Source organism: Chiloscyllium plagiosum, chromosome 15 (assembly GCF_004010195.1).
Source record: "Chiloscyllium plagiosum isolate BGI_BamShark_2017 chromosome 15, ASM401019v2, whole genome shotgun sequence".
NCBI lineage: Eukaryota > Metazoa > Chordata > Chondrichthyes > Orectolobiformes > Hemiscylliidae > Chiloscyllium > Chiloscyllium plagiosum.
This window is the reverse complement of record NC_057724.1, coordinates 35,174,418-35,197,170: the sequence shown is the minus strand read 5'-3', so window position 1 is coordinate 35,197,170 and position 22,753 is coordinate 35,174,418. Positions and strand designations below refer to the sequence as shown.

Sequence of the window (22,753 nt, the reverse complement as noted above, 5' to 3'; positions counted from 1 at the left end):
ATGGGATGGCGTTTTTACAGGGGGCAGGGTGGGAGGAGGTGTAGTCTAGGTAGCTGTGGGAGTCGGTCGGTTTATAGTAAATGTTCGTGTTGATTCGGTGGCCCGAGATAGAAATGGAAAGGTCTAGGAGGGGGAGGGAGGAGTCTGAGAAAGTCCAGGTAAATTTGAGATTGGGGTGGAAAGTGTTGGTAAAGTGGATGAACTGTTCAACCTCCTCGTGGGAGTACAAGGCAACGCCGATACAGTCATCAACGTAGCGGAAGAAAAGGTGGGGGGTAGTGCCAGTGCTACATTTAAAATCATTTTCTTCAGGATTTTTTTGTGGGAAAGGTTAGAAAATTCCTTTACTATCTAAACTTAAGACAGAAGAAAGGCTGTATACAAGGAAGAACAAGGCTATTTGCAACAAAATATCAAAAAATCTGCTGTAATACATCAAAATAACTTCTAAAACGCAAATAAATCAGTTTCAGGGAAGGAACGCAAATAATTTATCTTGAGAAACAAGATACTCTTTTCCATCTCAGTCATAAATGGAGGGATGTGGACCGGGTGCTGGCAGCTGGGAGTAGATTGGGTTGGGATATCTGGTCGGTATGGGCAGGTTGGCCCGAACGGTCTGTTTCCATGCTGTACATCTCCATGTCTCTAAAACGACTGCAGAAATCTGAACATGTACAAAGATCTAGGTATACTAGTACGGGAATCCCAAAACATTAGTACGCAGTTACAGCACAAAAAGTGGCTAATAAGTTGCTATCCTTTGTATTGTACATAGAAAATAGGATCAGGAATCGCCAATTCAGACCATCGATTCCACTCTGCCATTCAACAATGTCATGGCTGATTCTCAAACTTAACATCATAGTCCTGCACCCTCCTCATTATCAGTGAGGCATTTAACTTCTGGATATCTATTTCTTTCGGGCGGCACAGTGGCTCAGTGGTTAGCACTGCTGCTTTACAGAGCCAGGGATCCAGGTTTGATTCTGGCCATTGGGTAAATGTGTGGAGTTTGCACATTCTCCCTGTGTCTGCGTGCGTTACCTCCGGATGATCCGGTTTCCTCCCACATTCCAAAAGATGTGCAAGTCAGGAGAACTGGCCATGCTAAATTGCCCACAGTGTTAGGTGCATTAGTCAGGGGTAAATGTAGGGAAATGAGTCTGGGTGGGTTACTCTTTGGAGGGCCGGTGTGGACTTGTTGGGCCGAAGGGCCTGTTTCCACACTGTAGGGAATCTAATCTAAAATTGTCAGTGATTTTGCTTCCAAAGTTTATTGGAAGAAAACCCCACGGGTTCACCATCCTAAATGAAGAAATGCCTTATCTCAATCCAATCCGGAGACCACGATCCCTTGTTCTAGATCCCCTAGCCAGAGAAACATCGTCCGTCCATCCAGTCTGACCAGCCTGTCAGAATTTTGAGAGATTCTCTCATGCTTCTAAAATACAATAAATACAGGACTAGCCTACCCACTTTCTCATTGTACAACCAACCCATAATTGGAGGAATTAATTTTGTGAACATTCATAAGCAAATATATTGTTAACAAGGCAAAGTGGCCAAAACTGCAAGTAATTGCTTCAGGTGTGATCTGACCAAAGCACTGTACAAATTCTGAAGGCCAACATGCCATGGTTGCTGTACCTGCATGCTTGCTTCTGACAACTGATGCACAGGGACAACAAAATTCATTTGTAGATCAACATTTTCCAATTTCCCACTATCTAAATAATATTTTGCCATTCTGGTTTTTTCCTTCAATGTAAAGAATGCATATTTATCCATGTCGTTATTGCATCTACAATTTTTTTGCCCACTCATTTGACTTGTCTAAAATTATCCTGAAGTCGTTATGTCCTCCTCACGACTGTCATTGCTACTTAGGTTTGGTGTTGTCAGCAAACTTTGAAATATTACTCAATTCCACCATCCAACTCATTGATAGGTATTCTCAATAGCTGGACACAAATGCTGATCTCTGCAGTACTCCACTTGTCAACACTTTCAACTTCAAAAGATAGTAGGAGAAAGTGAGAACTGCTGGAGATCAGAGCTTAAAAATGTGTTGCTGGAAAAGCGCAGCAGGTCAGGCAGCATCCAAGGAGAAGGAGAAGTCCTGAAGAAGGGCTTATGCCCAAAACGTCGATTCTCCTTCTCCTTTGATGCTGCCTGACCTGCTGCGCTTTTCCAGCAACACATTTTTAAGCTCCAACTTCAAAGATAACCCATTATTCTTACTGTTTCATGTCTGCTAACAAATTCTTAATCCATTTGTTTATTACCACCAATCTCATATGCTTTGATTTTACACAATAACGTCTAATGTGGGACTTTATCACAAGTCAAAATACACCAGATCCACTGGTATTTCTTCATCCATTCTACTAGTTATTTCCTCAAAAAAACTCCAACAGGTTTGTCAAACAATTTCCTTTTTTACCTAATCCATGCTGTGTGCGATGCCATTGGCAGTTTCAATGTGTGCTGATGTCACATTCTTTATTAAACATTCCATGGCTGTACTTCTGAACCAGGAGGCCTGGGTTCAAGTTCCACTGCAGAGGTGTGTAATAATATCTCTGAATAGTTTGATTAGAAAATACCTAGACTCCCAGCTAGGAGTGGAGTACATCTCTAGGCTCTGTTAGCTAACCAGACTGTAATTCCTGGTTTTCTTCCTTCTTATTTGAAACAGTGAGGATACGTGTATTACCCCCCAATCTGCCAGAACTGTTTAAGAAGCTACAGAATTTTGCAAGATGACAACCAACACATCCTCTATTACTCAGATTAATGTCCAGCTCCTCTCACACCCCCCCCCCCCCCCCCCTCACACCGCAAGTCCCAGACTCTTTCAAAAGGGTAAATAACCTCTCTGGCTCTACTGCCAAGCCCCTAAAGAATCTTATCTTTCAATAAGATTGCATCTCATGCTTCTATACTGAAATGAGTACAAGACAACCTAACTAACTTTTCCTCATCAGAAAATTCCTCCATTCTCAGGGTCAACCTAATGAATCTTCTTTGGACTGCCTATCAAAGAAAGATACTGGCATTACAAAGGGACCAAAACTTTTCACAATTTCCAGCTGTGGTCTGACTCAGTTTAAGATAGACTTTCCTATTTTTATAGTGTCATAGGGATGTACAGCACAGATCCTTCGGTTCAACTCGTCCACACCAACCAAATATCCTAGATAAATCTAGTCCTATTTGACAGCATTTGGTCCCTATCCCTTTAAACTCTTCCTATTCATATACCCATCCAAATATCTTTTGAATGTTGTAATTGTACTAACCTTCACCATTTCCTCTGGCAGCTCATTCAATATATGCACCATCCTCTGCATGAAAATGTTGTCCCTTAGGTCCCCTTTTAAATCTTTCCCTTCTCACCTTAAACCTATACCCTCTTGTTTTGGACTCCTCCACCCCAGGGAAAAGTCCTTGTCTATTTATCCTACCTATGCCCCTCATGTTTTACAGACCTCTATAAGGTCACCCCTCAGTCTCTCATGATCCAGGGAAAATAGTCCCAGTCTACTCAGCCTCTCCCTATAGCTCAAACTCTCCAGCCCTGGCAACTTTAAATCTTTATATTCCATTCCCTTTGAAATTAAACATTCCACTTGCCTTCCCCATTCCCTGAACTTGTGCTAGCTTTTTGAGAATTTTGCACTCTCAAATCCCTGCGCTGTAGCTTTCTCAGTCTTCCTCTCCAGTTATATAAGATTCAGTTCTTCTATTCTTCCTACCAAAGTGCATCCTCAGATTTCCCCAAATTAAATTCCATTTGCCATGTTTTGACCACTAGCTTAACGTGTCAGCCTCACCACTTGTTTTTGTCTCATCTGCAAATTATAGTACACTCACTTTCCTCACGCAAGTCATTAACACACATTATAAATAATTGTGGACTCAGCACAGATACTTGTGGTACTCCACAGGTTACAGGTTTCCATCTTGAAAATTTCCTTTGTAACATAACTCTATCCAGACTCTTGCTCCCTTTCTAAAGAATCATTTGCTATCCATCGTGACATTATTTGCAAGTTAACTCTCAAAGTTCATATTCTCCTACTTTTTCTTGAGATCACCTTTTGGCACACTGGGTTTATTTTTCTTTCAATATGATGTTATCCCTATATTCCCTGGTTAACCTCAGTAGGCTTATCCTTCATTTTTTTTTCTCATTGGGATCTATTTTCATTGTGGGCCATGAACCATTTCCTTAAATATCTGCTACTGTTCCTCAACCATCTTGGCTGCTAAACTTTTTTCCCAGTCCAGGAGAAAGTGAGGACTGCAGATGCTGTAGAGTCAGATTCGATAAGTGTGGCGATAAGCACAGCAGGTCAGGCAGCATCCAAGGAGCAGGAGAGTTGACATTACAGGCAAAGCCCTCCCAGTTCAGTCAACTCTGCCCTTATTCCTTTGTAAATCCCCATATTTAAATTTAGTACAATTGTATCTGACCCAAGTTTCTCCCATGATTACTGTACTGTCTTTTCTAAATTCCCTTCTGCGACATCCTTTATAATAGACTATAACATTTTCCCAATGACATGTTTTAAAAAACTAGCTTATGGTTATGTTCATTGCCTCTCTCCCTTTTTGAATAAGGATGTTACATTGGTAGGCTAATTCTATCAATTTGATGGTATCCTTAACTTTCTTGGTTAACCATGGTTTATCCCCTTTTTAGAATCCTTCTTCCTCGCTGAAATATATCTATTCTTGTCAGGAGGTGAATTAGTTCAGTTGACTGGATGGCTGGTTTACAATTCAGAGTGACATCAACAGTGTGGTTCAATTCCTGTACCAGCTACGGTTGCCATGAAAAACGCTCTTCACAACCTATCCCCTCGCTTGACAATGGGACTCTCAGGATAAACCATCACCAGTCATCTCTCTCCATTAAACAGTAGAATTATGGCACTGTTATTTTTATATTTTTGCTGTGCATGATGAACTATTTTCTTAAATAGTCATTGTTCCTCCACTGTTGCTCAGCTAGACCCCTTTCCTAGTCCAGCTCAGCTCAGCCAACTCTGCCCCAATTCCTTTGCAATTACCCTTATGTTAAGCGAACTGTTCTTTTTCCCTGAAACATGTATTTCACTCCCAAACTGAATGCTTACTACCACCATATAATGGACACTGTTATCAAAGGAATATTTTGCTCAGCTAATTTATTAAACCTCATTGCACATCACCAGGTCCAAAATAGCCTAGTATCTGGTAGGATTTACAAAACGTTCTTGGAAACTGCCCTGAATATATTATGAATTCTCCCTTGTGGCTACGGCTGGCAATTTGATTTTCCCAATTTACAAAGTCTAAGTCACCCACGATTAATGAACTGCCTTTTCTACTTGCTTCATTATCTCCTGATTTATTCTCTGTTCTACAATGTAGCTACTGTTAGAGGCCCAATAGACGACTCCAACCATTATCTTCTTCCCCTCGTTATTTCTTACCTCCATCTATGCTGATTCTACATCTCACAATCCAAGGTAATTTTGCCCCATCATGCTTATTCCAATCCTTAAATGAAAAAGTTACCCCCACCATCCTTCCTGTACTTTCCAACAGTCACATACCCCTAAGCTTTGATCTCCTTGTAACTGTGTCTGGACACAAGATCAGACCTCAATTTGTGCCATGACTTCATTGTTGTTCTGAATGCTGCACATATTGAAATAAAACACCATTAATTTTGTGTTTTTGACACTTTTTCCACTTTCACCTGATTTCCTTTATATAACATTTAGAGAAATAAATGGAGGGTGAAGAGAGGAAGGTGGAAGTGAAAACACAAACAGATCAACCATGATCTTACTGAATGATAGAAAAGGCTTGAAGGATTAAAAGATGTGTTTCTACTCTTATTTCATATATAATTGTATGTAGTTAAGGAATAAGATAATAGAGATGCAGTGGCAGATATTTCAAAGGATATTTCAGAATACACAGAACAATTACATTTCAAAGAGAAAGGAAAAGTTTAAGCAGCAGACCCAATATCCATTGATAATTAAATTGCAAATAATTGTGAAAACACAGACTGCAGGTCAAAAGATTGGACAGAACATAAACAACTAAAAACAAAATTGAGAAAAATAAAAATGGGGAAAAACTACACTCCTATTATGCTAGAAACATAGAAAATCTTGTCACCTGTTCATATTAAAATCTAAAAATTTTAAAAATGATTGCCTGTCCTATATTAATTCCCAGACACTCATTCTAAGGAAAAAATAAGAAAATGGCAGACAAACTGAACATGCTTTTGTGAAAGAGAAAGGGAACCACTGGATGTACTATGCTTAGATTTCCAGAAGGCATTTGATAAAGATGCCACAACAAACATTACTGTGTAAAATAAAAGCTCATGCTACAGAAAGTAATCTGTTGGTATAAATGAATATTATCTTGTTAACAGGAAACAGATTAAGCAAAAATAGATAACAAAAAAAGCAGAACTTGCTGGAGAAGCTCAATAGGTCTGACAATCATCTGTGAAGAGAAAACAGCATTAATAGAGTCCAGAGACTCGAAGTTCTGAACATTGTTCGTAATGTGTGGTGTATTTCAACTTGTCGCAGCTTAGCTGGAACATTTAGTAAATAATATGCTAATTTATGTAGACTATACAGTTTACCTAAACTGTTCTCCACCTCAACAAATGCACAATGTGGTACTTCGTAACTCAATAAGTCAACAAACACTCAACCAATTCCAAATCTCACACAGCTTTTTGATCTTTTACGCAACACTTAAAGCAGATATTTTTGATGTACATTGCAGTGTCAAGAAAATCAAGTAACTACACGAAAGTCAGCTGAACGTGCTATAACCTTATAGCTAGCATATAGAAAATGAGGCAGATTTCTAAGACAACCCAGCGACTGTGGTCAACATGACTGAATCTAGCCTCTTTTTCTAGACTTTACAGAAAGCAACTCACTGACATCTGCTCAAGTGCATTTAAGGATGGGCAATAATACTGGCCTAGCCAACAATATTCTCATCACAAAGGGAAGTAGGAAAACATTATATTCAATGGTGAACATTCTCACTTCAAACCTCGAGGCAGATGAGAATGGTTGGACTGAGGAAAGTCCCTGCAGGAATTCCTTCAGTAATGTCTTGGTGTGCAAATAATTGTCCTCCATAAACCACTGCCATCCTTCTTTGAGTCAAGTATGATGGCAACTAAAGAATAGTTTTCTTAATGAACTAAATTTTACACGTGCCCTTTGATGGCACAGTCAGTCACATGCTGTCTTGATGTCAAGGGCAGTTACTTCCACAAATCAGCTCTTTAATCCATATTTGTTTAAAGGCTGTAAGAACAAACTAAGCACTGATTGTCAGATTAATGAGCAAATACTTGGTACTGTTACCAATAACACCTTAAATTTCGCTGACAATTGAAATGAACTGATGGTGTGCAAATTGACTGGATTTTATTTGCCTTGCCTTAAGAAGACAGGGAATACCTGGGAAAAAACTTCCACTTCTTTGGTCGATGCTTTGGTAATTGTACTGGAATAGCTTGGTTACAGGTGCAGCTAGCTCTGCAGCACAGGTGTTCAGCACTGTAGCCAGACTGTTGTCAGGACCCCATTTGCCTTTCATGTATCCAGCTGTTTCTGATATTGCATGGAGAGAATCAAAATAGTTTGACTACTAGATTCTGTGATTGTGGGAGCTCAAGAGGAGGCAGTAACACATAACCTCCACATTTTTAGGAGAAACTAGTTGCATATGTTTCAATCTTTTGCACTCGCTTCCTTATAGGTGGTATCAAGGATTTTTTTATTTAGTTACATTGCTGCTTTCCATTAGTTGTTTAACTGCTCACCGCCATTCATGACAGAATATGGCAGAACATTTATATACTTTTATATATTTAAATCAGTAATGCTATTCAGCTACTCTTGGTGATAAGCTTGAAGTCCTTATCCAGAATTCATTCTGAGCCCTTGTTATATGTTGCTTCAAAGGTATTAAATACAGAGAAGCATTAATTCACCAGCAAAGGAAGCATACAAGGTTGTAATGAGGAGGCGACTTCTTTACCTATGTTTGACCTGATGCCATGAAACCAATTGGTTTCTGGAGTCACTACTTGTGGGCGGCACGGTGGGCTTTGTGGGCGGCACGGTGGCCCAGTGGTTAGCACTGCTGCCTCACAGCGCCTGTAGACCCGGGTTCAATTCCCGACTCAGGCGACTGACTGTGTGGAGTTTGCACATTCTCCCCGTGTCTGCGTGGGTTTCCTCCGGGTGCTCCGGTTTCCTCCCACAGTCCAAAGATGTGCGGGTTAGGTGAATTGGCCATGCTAAATTGCCCGTAGTGTTAGGTTAAAGGGGTAAAGTAGGGGTATGGGTGGGTTGCGCTTCGGCGGGTCGGTGTGGACTTGTTGGGCCGAAGGGCCTGTTTCCACACTGTAAGTAATCTAATCTAATCTAATCTACTTGCAAGTTAAATACCAGGACCACTACATGACTGACTATAAATATGAGTGCGTTACCACCTTCAGGCCAGGCCATCTGGTGAGGGCACTGGAACAGGTATGATAGTATCAGGCTTTTTCTCCAATTCCAATTTTGGTACAAGTCTCTAGAAGTTCTTGGAATTATAAGGAACAAATGACCTGGAAATGGTTTTTTAATACAAGTAATTCTTCTATAACGTGACGGTTGTGTTCTTGTGCAACCCCGCATCATAGAAAAATCGCGCTTTAAATACGGTGTTTTAAGTATTGACAATATAACCGCATTACAGCAAATATACATTTTAAAAATTTGCACTTTAGAAGCAGTGTCGCCAACTTGTCAATCGCATCATCGCGAATGTGCGTTAATGAAACGCGTGATATACTAGGACAACCTGTATTCCAAACCTAGGTGGTTGCTGAATGGGACATCTGGTTTTCCTACCTAACAAAGATGACAGAGTTCCTTTCTTAACAAACATTAGTGAACAGATAGATTTCGAAGATATCCCAGCAATCATGGTGAACATTACTGAATCTAATCTCTTATTTTAGATTTTACTTAATTGACTGAATCCCCCAGCTACTGTGACAGGATCACATATTTGGATCATTAGTTGAGGCTGCTAAGCTACTAGTTCAGAGACATGGTATTCCAATCATACTCATATTCAGGATGGGAAACACTAATTCAGAAGTACAGAAATGATGTTTCAGTTGTGTTTAGTCTTCAGGAGACCCCACCTGGTTTATATGTTCAGTTTTTGGCATAATAACTTCTAATGTAGATAGAAATCAGAGTAAAGAATTTAAAGAACAGGTTTCATAAACATGTTTTATATTTCTTGGGGTTTAGATGATAGAAATGTTGAGGTGTTTAAAATGATGATTTGACTCGATATGGTTGGGATAAGCTATTCCCTCTGGTAGGAGGAACTGGGATAGAGAGCACAATGGAATTTTGAACTTGCTCTTTCAAAAAAACTATGGATGTAGGGCAATTGAGATTTAAGATTATTAACAGACTTTTGTTGGGCAAGGGAATCAAGGGACAGAGAACAAAAGCACGCTAAACAGCATGGGTACAAATAAGATACGATTTAACTGAATGGCAGAGCAGGCCCAAAGTTCCAAATAGCCTACTGTTCCAGTGTTCTCCTGACCACTGTGTTCACATCAGAACTTATCAACAGAACACAAAAATATTAACTGTACACAATTCATATCTAAAATGAAGAGATCACTTCATCAACTTTCTCAATACTATGTAACATTCAAGTTGGGTAAAGTGATGGGATGTGAACCCATTGATCTGGGTCTCTGGATTACTAGCCCAGTGACATTATCACTACACCACCGCTTCCTCTTCGTAGTGGGTGAGAAGTGTAGTCAGCAGGATTTGAACCTTTGTTGTGAGACCCCATGGATTTCTAACCTAAAGCCCGATCACTCAAATACAATCACAGGCCTTTAATAGATGAAAGTCAGGAATGGGCTTCCCAACCCCATGTATGCATCCTTTCGTGCCTCATTTGTTGCGTTTTTTTTGGCCAATGTCTAAGATTCTTCAGATGCAAAATCTTTATATTCCAGAACTCTCTTTTTGGATCTCATCACCGTATCTCTCTCCTCTTCATCCAAATTCTTCAAAATGTAATTCTTTAAGTTTACTTCGGTCACCTCCCTTAACTTCTCTACCACTGTCTCAACATTTCCAAGAACTCCTTTATCCAAGGTTTGGAACATATTGTTTCATGAAAGTTTCTATATAAATTACCGTTAATGGAATTCAATAAATGAAACATATTTTCACTATTATATAGCAAGCAATCTTGTCTTCCTCCTTATCCGCATTTCAGCACATATCACAAGAGTCTGATGCAGTCAGCAGGAAGAGTGGCATTCTCAGTCCACAGAATAATTGTAGTCTAAATACTCTGACAATATTAACAAAAATCATTCCAATAGTTTGCAATCTAAAAATGATGCACATAATATTGCAACTGACTACAATTGCCTTTTCATCATTTAAAAGATAAACAGTAACAATTTCATTACAGCCAGTAAAAAGACAGTATACAATGTGCAATGCTAGTCATGCAAGTTGGTAGATTTCGTGCGAATGCATTGTTTTACTATCAAGAAAGGATGTAGTCAGGACCAGTTTAACACAAGATTACATTTAATTCCTTCTTGGATTTGAGCGCCACTTTCAGATCTGACATTTAGTCCTCGCCCATGGTTACAAAAGAGGTGGTGATTTGTCATCTTATTATCATACTGGTATTTGACTCATACAACTGAGTGGCTAGACCACTTGTGGACTTGAGATTTAAACACTACCTATTATGGGGTGGAACTGGAATTACATACAGGTTAGATGGGCAGGGACAGATTTTTGCTTCTGGATAAAAATAACATTAATAAAGTTGAACATTGCACAAAATCAAAGGGGAAATATACCCTGGAATCACAAAGCTCATTTAGAGTTTTTAAAAAAGCACAGGTCTAAAAATATAAATGGAAATAGATTTCAAACTATGATCCTCAAAATAACAAATCTCACAACTAACAACACTGGCTGATCATCTTTCTCTTCACCAAACCTATAACAAACATTAGAGAATTAAGTTGCAATAATCCAAAAACTATTATCCTCTATTATGGCGAGATAAAAGAAAGACTGGCAGTAGAGGATTTTACTATTTCTAACAGTCAGAAGTGGCTCTCATGTATTTTGCCTAATATTTGCAACATTTTGCATTTAAAAAAAAAACAAAAGCAGAAGCTGCCTTCAGTTTCCGATTACAACATAACTGGCAGAGACTCAGTCTGGAGGAAAATAAAAACCTGCCAAAATGCATTCTGAATGTGGCAATAGGTTGGGGAGGGGTGCTGGGGTGGGGACTAGGTGATAGAAGAGTTATAGAGTGTGCAGGGGAACAATAAGCTTGCAGACAGCATATAGCAGGGTTCAGTATACGGAATAAAGTTGTTTAGAGGCAGCAACACAAAAAAAAACATGGAATTTCTAGAGATACACATCTCAGAAAACATGAATTTGATAACATAACACAAATTAGAGCAGGAGAAGGTCATAATTGTCTCTGTTGTCTGATCTATCATTCAATAATTTCCATTTATATTTTTAAACCAATGCTGTATTTGTTTAAGCTCATGATGTCCACTACTGCACCCTATACCCATGTAACTCAATTCCCTTGCTGTCTAACAATTCAGCAATTTATCCATTGATCAAACATGCCTGGTACTCTGGGGGCAGACAATTCCATAACTTCAACATCTTTTCTTAAGTTGGTGTGCATTGACTGCAAAGCAAGGACATTCACTTGCACAGCACCTTACAAACATCTTGGCAATGTCAAAACAAGTAGACTCTGATTTATCTGAAAAGGAGCAAGGAAATGGCGTTCACTTATACCCAGTCTCTTGCTGTCAGATGTTTCTTACACATAGGACTGTTTGGTGGTAAAGAGATTCAAATCCAGGCTTCTAATCGATAGATCACACAAGCATATCAAAAAGACTCATGTATGTGCATTTAGACAGTCATATCTAAACAAGAGGTAAACTTCTGACATATTCTATCGAATAGCAGATCAACTTGAATAAATCACAACAAATACAAAGCCAAATAAAAACATGTACATACTTACTCATATTCACCTTTGTTTTCAATGAGATACAAAACTCTAGGTACTTTCAGCCCATCTTTCAGCTCAGAACCATTGACAGCTTTTCAAATTATTAAGGAACCATATATTTCAGTTCAACGAGGACACAAGTAAACATGTAATCAAAGTAGTAATTATCGTCATTCTTTAGGAATATCCACATCCAAATTTCACCTTTCAGCAAATACAGATGTACAAAAATTAGATTTGAAGTTGGATGCAGCAGAGAAAGAAAAAAAGTGAGGAAACTAAAGACACCAATTGAATCAAGGGATATAGCAATTTGGTTATAGCCTTCATTGGTCCTGCATTGAAAATTCCCTTTCGCTCACTTAAATTTCAAAAATACAAAATAGTGACAAAACAAGTCTAATACCAATCAAAATCTAAAGTGACACCTAAAATTCCAAATGAAACAAATTTAAATAAAAGGCAAAAATTGAGGCCAGTTTCTAACTTGATTCTCACTTTTGAACTGAAAATCTGAATATAACAAACTGAAATAAAACAAAAGCATTGCATATGATTAATGTTTTAGTTATAAAGACAAATTCTAGAGTGCATAAATTTAAACTGATATCTAATGTCACTTAGAATCACTGATAAATTTTGAATTAGAGGATACGAGCTGTTTTTTTTAATGTAGTAAAATATATTAATGTTATTGTTTAAGGTAATGTAGTAAGGAGTATGATAGTATCAAATGCATCATGCATTATTCCATGAATAACTAAGAAAAGTCACTCAATTTTATCTATCATAATTAATTAGTCTTTTATTATCTTGACTAAAACATTTTCACCACCTCAACCTGAATTAAAACCCTGGATTTTACTTGTTTTTTCCAGAAAACTATTAGTGGTTGCGTCAACTGGATATGTGTAAGCTAGATGCAAACAGTTTACGGAACATTTGCAAAATGCATTATTACCTATCTTGATGTTGAAATAACTTGATGTTGCCCTTCATTCTGTAATGATAGCAAAGCTCAAAACTATGTCTCAGAAAAGATGCACAATTAAGTATTAACAAGTCCTTCACTGTACTGAAGAACGCAATATTAAACTTACAAACTGTAATGCCATGAATTTTGTTTTCAATGAAAAGATTATTAACCAAAGATACCATTTGCTTTTAATACAAATTCAAGATTTTTAAAGCAATCTGATTACAATTCATACTGAATAAAACGTATGCATTTCTATTTGTCAAAATACATATACATATGTATTTAAATACATATTTAAATATTTTTCACCATGCTTTCTTCAATTTGTGCCAGTTGCTTCTCCCACTGGTAAATATAATAATCACAGCACAATTCCCCAACTATCAGCCGAGAATGTTACAGGTGGCAAGTATCATTTAGTTAGGTTGTCCACAAGCATAATGATGAATATGGAGTATTATAAAATTGCCTGTAAAATTCCAAAATCTAATTTTACAAAATTACAATATTGCGACAAACAAATGAAAGGCATGTAATATCTTTCTTCACTGAATATTTTGAAGGGAATAAAAGTTCAACCAATGAGATATTTTTGTACTTTTAAATCTGTTCCTCTCTCTCAATTGCACAAACAGTAATTGAATAAATGATCAACTACTCAATTTTTGGTGAAACTAGTGTGGGGATGAATAATGCTCAGGCCAACATCAGCAATTTCTTCTGAATTATGCCAAGAGATTGTTTTGCTCAATTGAGGCAAAACGAGCTTCAGTTTAATATTGCACCAGAAAGACAAAAACTTAAGAATACAGTATTCGCTGAGTATTATACAGTATTGCCAACTTAAGAGTATGCACAGCATTGAGGTTTCAACGTGGGTCATTCTCACTTAAGATGGGAAAGCATAATCACTGAACCACATCTGCACAGGCCAGTAAACAGGGTCACAATTTATATCATTGCACAATGGCCTTTTATAATACATTTGTGGGATACAGACATCACTGACTAGGCTCACATTTATTGCCTATCCCTTATTGCCCTTAATGTAGTACTGAGCTGCCTTCTTGGACCACTCAAAGAAACATCTACAGTGCTGATCGGAAAGGAGTTCCCTGATTTTAACTCAATATATTACAGAACATGATGTATGTGTTCAAATGTACCAAATAGTTCCAGAGATGTAGAGGAATAGATAGCAAAGATGATTCTTGATAGGAGCGAGGGTGACAGGATAGTTATGGGGGACTTCAACTTCCCAAATATTGACTGGGAATACTATAGTTCAAGTACTTTAAATGAATCAGTTTTTGTCCACTGTGTGCGGGAGGGTTTTCTGACACAGTATGTAGACAGGCCAACAAGGGGCAAGGCCACATTAAATTTGGTACTGGGTAATGAACCCAGCCAGGTGTTAGATTTGGAGGTAGGTGAGCACTTTAGTGATAGTGATCATAATTCAGTTATGGTTACTTTCATGATAGAAAGGGATAGATATACACTGGAGGGCAAGAGCTACAGCTGGGGGAAAGGTAATTACAATGTGATTAGACAAGGTTTAGGATGCATAGAATGGGGAAGGAAACTGCAGAGCATGGGTGCAATTGAAATTTGGAGTTTTTGCAAGGAACAGTTACTGTGCATCCTTGATAAATATGGACTTGTCAGACAGGGAAGAAGTTGTTGAGTGCAGTAGCCGTGGTTTACTAAGGAAGTTGAATCACTCTGCAAGAGAAAGGTGGTGACTTACGTTAGGATGAGATGTGAAGGCTCAGTTGGGGCGATTGAGAGTTACAAGGTAACCAGGAAAGAACTAAAGAGAGAGCTAAGACAAGCCCAGGAAGGGACATTCCCCAGATAGGATCAAGGAAAACCCTAAAGATTTCTATAGGTATATAGGGGATAAAAGAATGACCAAAGTAAGATTAGGACCAATCAAGGACATTAGTGGAAAGTTGTGTGTGGAATCAGAGGAGATAGGGGAAGCACTAAATGAATATTTTGCGTCAGTATTCACACTGGAAAAAGACAATGCTGTTGAGGAGAATACTGAGAAACAGGTTACTAGACTAGGTGGAATTGAGGTTCACAAGGAGGAGGTGTTAGAAATTATGAGAAGTGTGAAAATAGATAAATCTCTTTGGCTGGATGGGATTTATCCTAGGATTTTCTGGGAAGCCAGGGAGGAGATTGCTGAGCATTTGGCTTTGATCTTTATGTTGTCATTGTCTACAGGAATAGTACCAGAAGACTGGAGGATAGCAAATGTTTTTCCCTTGTTCAAGAAGGGGAGTAGAGACAACCCTGGTAATTATAGACTAGTGAGCCTTACTTTAGTTGTGGGTAAAGTGTTGGAAAAGATTATAAGATATAGGATTTATAATTATCTTGATAAGGATAAGTTGATTAGGGATAGTCAACATGGTTTTGTGAAGGGTAGGTCGTGTCTCTCAAACTTTATTGAGTTCTTTGAGAAGGTGACCAATCAGGTGATGAGGGTAAAACAGTTGGCGTGGTGTATGTAGATTTCAGTAAGGCGTTTGACAAGGCTCCCCATGGGAGGCTACTGCACAGAATACATAGACATGGGATTGAGGGCTATATAGTAGTTTGGATCAGAAATTGGTTAGCTGAAAAGACAGAGGGTGGTGGTTGATGGGAAATGTTCATCCTGGAGTTCAGTTATTAGTGGTGTACTGCAAAGATCAGTTTTGGGTCCACTGCTATTTGTCATTTTTATAAACGACCTTGATGAGGGCATAGAAGGATGGGTTAGTAAACTTGTGGATGACTCTAAGGTCGGTAGAGTTGTGGATAGTTACGAAGAATGTTGTAGGATACAGAGGGACATAGATAAGCTGCAGAGCTGGGCTGAGAGGAGGTAAATGGAGTTTAATGCAGAAAAGTGTGAGGTGATTCACTTTGGAAGGAGTAACAGGAATGCAAAGTACTGGGCGAATGGTAAGAGTCTTGGTAGCGTAGATGATAGTCAGATCTCAGTGTCCATGTACATAGATCACTCAAGTTGTCACGCAGGTTGATAGGGCTCGAGAGTGTGGTGCTGGAAAAGCACAGTCGGTCAGGCAGCATCAGTGAAGCAGGAGAATTGATATTTTCGGCATAAGCCCTTCATCAGGAATGAGGCTTGTGTGTCAGAGCTGAGAGATAAATGGGAGGGGGTTGGGGTGAGGGGGAGGTAGCTGGAAAGTGATAGGTATGGAGGTGAGGGAGAAGGTGATAGGTCAGAGGGGGCAGTGATGGATGGGTTCGGAGGATGGTGCCAAGTTGGAGGCTCGGGACTGGGATAATGTAAGGGGGGGGGGGGGAGCTGTTGAAACCCACATTTATCCCGTGTGGTTGCAGGGTCCCAAGGCTGAATATGAGGCGTTCCTCCTCCAGGCGTTGGTTGGTAATGGTTTGACAGTGAAGGAGGCCCAGGATCTGCATGCCCATGATGGAGTGGGAGGGGGAAGGGGCGTTGAAGTGTTCAGCCACAGGGTGGTGGGGTTGGTGGGTGCGGGTGTCCCAGAGATGTTCTCTGAAACGATCCGCAAGAAGGCGTCCTGTCTCCCCGATGTAGAGGAGACCCACCTGGTGCAACGGATGCAGTAGATGATATTGGGAGAGGTGCAAGTGAATTTCTGATGGATGTGGAAGGATCCCTTGGGGCCTTGGAGGGAGCTGAGGGGAGTGGTGTGGGCACAGGTTTTGTACTTTCTGCAGAGGCAGGGAAAGGTGCCACGAGTGGGGTGTGAGTCGGTGGGGTGTGTGGACCTGACGAGGGAGTCATGGAGGGAATGATCTTTTCAGAATGCTGAAAGGGGTGGGAGGGAAATAAATCTCTGGTGGTGATATATTGGGACCCTGCTCCAACTAACAAGCCTCATTCCTGATGAAGGGCGTATGCCAGAAATGTCGATTCTCCTGCTCCTCAGATGCTGCCTGATCGGCTGTGCTTTTCCAGCACCACACTCTCGACTCTGATCTCCAGCATCTGCAGTCCTCACTTTCTCCAGGTTGATAAGGCTGTTAAGAAGGCATACAGTGTGTTAGCTTTTATTAGTAGAGGGATCAAGTTTCAGAACCATGAGGTCATGCTGCAGCTGTACAAAACGCTGGTGTGACTGCACTTGGAGTATTGCATTCAGTTCTGGTCACTGCATTATAAGAAGGATGTGGAAGTGTTGGAAAGGGTTCAGACTAGAAGGTTGCCTGGTATGGAGGGAAGGTCTTGCAAGGAAAGATTGAGGGACTTGAGGCTGTTTTTGTTACATGAGAGAAGGTTGAGAGGTGACTTAATTGAGAAATATAAGATAATCAGAAAGTTAGATTGGGTGAACAGTGAGAGCCTTTTTCCTTGAATGGTGATGGCTAGCACGAGGGGTCATAGCTTTAAATGGAGGGGTGATAGATATAGGACAGATGTCAGAGGTGGTTTCTTTACTCAGAGAGTAGTAGGGGCGTGGAACGCACTGCCTGCAACTGTAGTAGACCCACTGGTATTAAGGGCATTTAAATGGTTGTTGGATAGGCATATGGATGAGAATGGAATAGTGTAGGTTAGATGGGCTTGAGATTGGTTTCACAGGGCAGCGCAACATCAAGGGCCAAAGGGCCTGTATTTCACTGTAAAGTTCTATGTTTATTTACATTACAAAGAAGATACCTCAACTCTAACACCCACTCTACTTGCAAAATATTAACGCTACTGTTAGAAGCAGAAGATTTACCAAGTATTAAGTGCAGTGAATTTTAATCAAAAATGGTTTGACTTATGTAGAAATATGAATAAACATTATGGAAATTAAAAAAAAAATTGAATAGATGCCTGGCAGTGATTACAGCATGTTATGAAGGACATATGGAATTGTATAGAAAAATAAAACTGTTACAAACAAGATCTGGGAAAAAAAATTGGAGACCATCTGAGTAAACCAAGGCTCAAAAGACCACATAGATGTTCCTAACCCTCTTTCTCCACATCTACTATCCTAAATTTCTTGTTCCTTTGCATTTTCCACAGGTGACACATTCCAGATATTCATCAAATCATACAAAACACACCTAAATGTAAACTGTTCTAAATTCTCTTCCAAAGTGAAAACTGAACCAAACAGTCAAATTTATGACTTCAAAATCATTAACAATCCACCTTACCTGGCCATGTATCCTTTAGCAATCTGAATAACTCAGGAACATATTCCAAAAATTCTTTCCTTCAATTTCCTTGCTCTATTGTTGCAGTTTACACTTCCGATCCAAGAGATCAGTTTGGATAGCCTTTACTATACTTCCACCATGTCAAAATAGAGAACATCTGAAAGATTTCAGAATCAATGATGTACAAACAGAAGGCTTATTGATGTGGTTTTCTAACTCAATCATGTTGCATAAAGACGACTTATGCCTGATGAGAAACTGAACCACTGGGGTCTTTTTAAAAAACCTACTCAACTTAGTTAGCCCAGTTGACTGGACAACTGATTTGCAAAACAGAACACTAAAAACATGGGTTCAATTCTTGCACCAACTGAGGTTACTATGAAGGGCTTTCCATAATTCCTTGCCTTACCTGAGATATGGAGAACCACAAACAAAGTTCTTTCTTTCAAATGGCCTGCTTTGAATATGGTAAATATAGCAATCATAATATTGGAATAACAATGTTGGAAACTTTAATCTTGAACACTCTGTCTGAACTTATGCAAACAAATGCATAAATTCATAGTCCAATTTGGTATTTGCATCAGAACATTATCACCACCTATTTTTGTAATAAGCGATCAAATGCACAATGGGAGATTATGTTACGCTATAAAGGAGAAGGTCTGTGCATGCTTAGTTAGATGATCTAACCTGAGTAGTAATTAAAAGTACAACTGACTTCAACACCTTGAAACTGACAAACATTTTAAACAATTCTACTTAAGGGAGGTGAATGCCTTGTGGTATTATTGCCAGGGCATTAATCCAGAGACACAAGTAATGTTCTGGGGACCTGGAATTCAATAAAAACCTGGAATTAAGAGTCTAATGATGACCACAAAACCATTGATGATTGCTGGAAAAACCTATATGCTTCATTAATGTCCACAAGGGAAGGAAACTCTATGTTTACATAGTCTGGCCTACATGTGCCTCCAGAGCCACAGCTACAGGAGGGAATTTTAATTGCCCTCTGGGCAATTATTGCTGCAGCAACGTTCACAACGCGAATGAATAAAACAACTGAGAAGGGAAACAACAGGAATCCTACTCTCGTTTGGTATGTTACGATTCCAACCAAATACGCTGGCATCAGTTGGAGGTGGGATGAGGTTCAGTTGCGATGCGCCTCACAGTACAATGATCCATCACCATTCAGCTTGATCCTCTTAGGGGCTTGCCATCGGATTCGTCCAAAACTTTGCGGGGGGCTAACACCATACATCGATTAACTGATCTATGCATATGTCAATACTACATCAATACAAAACTGGAGAACTTTGAATTAGCCAATTCTGTTTAATATACAAGTTTACAAACGACAACGAAGTATCTTTATCCCAAACTAATGATCTCACGCATCAGTATTGCGGGGCAAAGCCATATAAAGGGCGGACTGCAGAGCACCAACTCAGCAACAAAACAAACCTTTCCCGCAAACTCTGCAAGTAAAGCTTTTCTAGCAACTAACAAAGCGTTCAGGATAAATTCTCCAAAACAAATTAAAGAAAAACACACCAAAGCTTCACTGATCAGCAACCACAGGGCTAACATATCACGGGCAGGGCGCAGCGATGGAAGGAGTGTATTGGGCCGGAGTGTGGCCGCTGCTCGGAGGATTCTGGCCGGGCCCAGGACTGGGCCAGCTCTTTGATCCGGCCCGAGCCCGGGCCCGGGCCCGAGCCGCAGCTTGTTTCTGTCATGTTTCTCGGTTGCCAGGATCCCGGCCCTGTGTTACAGCCCGCCCCTAAATCTCAATCTCCACATCCGCCCCAAGTTGAAAGGATATTATCACGGGCTTGCCCCGTCCTCTCGGTGCCGGTTTCTCCATAAAGCCTCCCAAAGCGGAGCTCCCGGAGCCGCCGCGCACTCCCGACGACAGCTCGGTGCCTTCACCTCGGCGACATTGCTTCAGTCAGCCAACGCCAACGAGTTCGATCCTCCCACTGGGCAGGCCAAGAGCGGCGCCACCTTCCGTCCTCGAGCGTGCGGCGCTGCCTTCCTTCACGTGCTGGTGCAATCCTGGAGTGCAGCAGAGTTTGCCCACCTCAGTCTAATTATGGCACATTTTACTAAGTCTCAAAATAAGCGACAAAGTGTATTTAAGAACGCTGCAAAATATAATGCTTTTCTAATTCTCATAACATTTTTTCTAATTAGGGCATCTCGAACATTGATGTGAAGGTGCCGGTGTTGGATTGGGGGTGGAGAACGTTAGAAATCACACGATACAAGGTTATAGTCCAACGGGTTTATTTTCAGAGCCGTGGTCTTCATCAGGTAGCTGTATTGCAGGACCATAAGACGCAGAATTTATTGCAAAAGATTACAGTGTCATGCAACTGAAATAATATATTGAACAAACTTAGATTGCTGTTCAGTCTTTCATCTTTTAGAATGGGTTGCAGGTTTCGATTTATTAATATGTAAATCCCAGAACTTATTTTACGTCACGTTCTTGAGATGACTTAAGGTTTTATAAGAAAAAGTGACATTTCAGCTCAGACAATGCATTAAAGTTGTGAGGTTAGAGTCTAAGTTATCTTGACAATATGACTTAAAAGATATTCTGGGATTTACACATTAATGAACCAAAACCTGCAACCCATTCTAAAAGATGAAAGACTTAACAGCAATCTAGGTTTTTTTTAGATTAGATTCCCTACAGTGTGGAAACAGGCCCTTCTGGCCAACCAGTCCACACCGACCCTCAAGAGTAACACACCCAGACCCATTTCCCTCTGACTAAAGCACCTAACACTGTGGGCAATTTAGCATGGCTGATTCACCTGACCTGCACATCTTTGGACTGTGGGAGGAAACTGGAGTACCCGGAGGAAACCCACGCAGACATAGGGAGAATGTGCAAACTCCATACAGACAGTCGCTCGAGGCTGGATTCGAACCTGGGACCCTGTTCAATATATTGGTTCAGTTGCATGACACTAATCTTTTGCAAGAAATTCTGTGACTTACAGTACTGCTCAACAGCTACCTGATGACAGAGCAAAGATCAGAAAGAAAGTGCTTCCAAACAAACATGTTGGACTATAAGGTAAAAACAATGACCTGCAGATGATGGAAACCAAATTCTGGATTAGTGGTGCTGGAAGAGCACAGCAGTTCAGGCAGCATCTAAGGAGCAGCGAAATCGACGTTTTGGGCAAAAGCCCTTCATCCTGATTTCGCTGCTCCTTGGATGCTGCCTGAACTAGGGTGCTCTTCCAGCACCACTAATCCAGAATCTTGGACTATAACCTAGTGTGTGTTTTTTTAACTATCTCTAACATTAATTGTACCCCAAAAGTGACACTAAAACCTCAGCAAAACCCACACTACAACATCTGAATGTACAGTTCCCAATACATCCTCTAGTCACAGAAGAATGGGTACATAGAACATAGAATGTTACAGCGCAGTACAGGCCCTTCAGCCCTCAATGTTGTGCCAACCTGTGAAATTACTCTGATGCCCACCTAACATACACTGTTCCATTATTATCCATATGTATGTCCAACGACCATTTAAATGCCCTTAATATCAGTGAGTCTATTACCGTTGTAGGCAGCCCATTCCAGGTCCCTACCACTGTCTGAGTAAAGAAGCTACCCCGATACCTGTTCTAAATCTATCACCCCTCAATTTAAAGCTTTGTCCCATCATGTTAGCCTTCACCGTCTGAGGAAAAAGGCTCACACTATCTAACCCTCTGATTATCTTATACGTATTGATTAAGTCACCTCTCAACCTTCTCTCCAATGAAAATAGTCTCAGTTCCATCAGCCTTTCTTCATAAGACCTTCCTTCCGTACCAGGCAACATCCCAGTAAATCTCCTCTGAACCCTTTCCAAAGCTTCCACATCCTTCCTATAATGCTGTGACCAGATCTGTAAGCAATACTCCAGGTGTGGCCTGACCAGTGGCTTGTACGGCTGAAGCATGACCTCGTGGCTCCGAAACTCAATCCATCTCCCAATAAATGCCAACACATCATATGCCTTCTTAACAACCCTATCAATCTTGGTGGCAACTTTCAGGGATTTAGGCACCTGGACACCGAGATCTCTCTGGTCATCCACACTGCCGAGAATTTTACTATTAGCCCAGCACCCTGCATTCCTGTTACTTCGTCCGAAGTGAACTACTTCACACTTTTCCACATTAAACTCCATTTGCCAATTCTCATCCCAGCTCTGCATCTTCTCTATGTCACTTTGTAACCCACAACATCCTTTGGCACTATCCACAATTCTGCCTACCTTAGTGTCACCTGCAAATTTACTAACCCATCCTTCTACGCCTAACTCCAGATCATTTAGAAAAATGACAAACAGCAGTGGCCCCAAAACAGATCCTTGCAACATACCACTGGTAACTGAGCTTTAGGATGA

General features: G+C 40.2%; 1 protein-coding gene across 5 annotated transcripts in view; it reads right to left on the bottom strand.

The window, feature by feature from the left end:
- ocrl (OCRL inositol polyphosphate-5-phosphatase) overlaps window positions 1–20,362 on the bottom strand; it is a 116,686-nt gene extending 96,324 nt beyond the window's left edge. Inside the window, exons 1-2 of one of the 5 annotated variants that reach the window (XM_043704674.1) lie at window positions 20,151–20,362; window positions 12,190–12,269 (exon numbers count right to left, since the gene is read on the bottom strand). In XM_043704674.1, the coding sequence (XP_043560609.1) occupies window positions 12,190–12,269; window positions 20,151–20,192 (122 nt within the window). In that variant the 5' untranslated portion in view covers window positions 20,193–20,362. Of the gene's footprint in view, window positions 1–12,185; window positions 12,270–13,138; window positions 13,178–18,313; window positions 18,420–20,150 lie in introns of those variants that run through there. The other 4 variants (XM_043704675.1, XM_043704676.1, XM_043704679.1 and 1 more) reach the window with 4 other exon arrangements.
- Window positions 20,363–22,753: the final 2,391 nt, after the last annotated feature.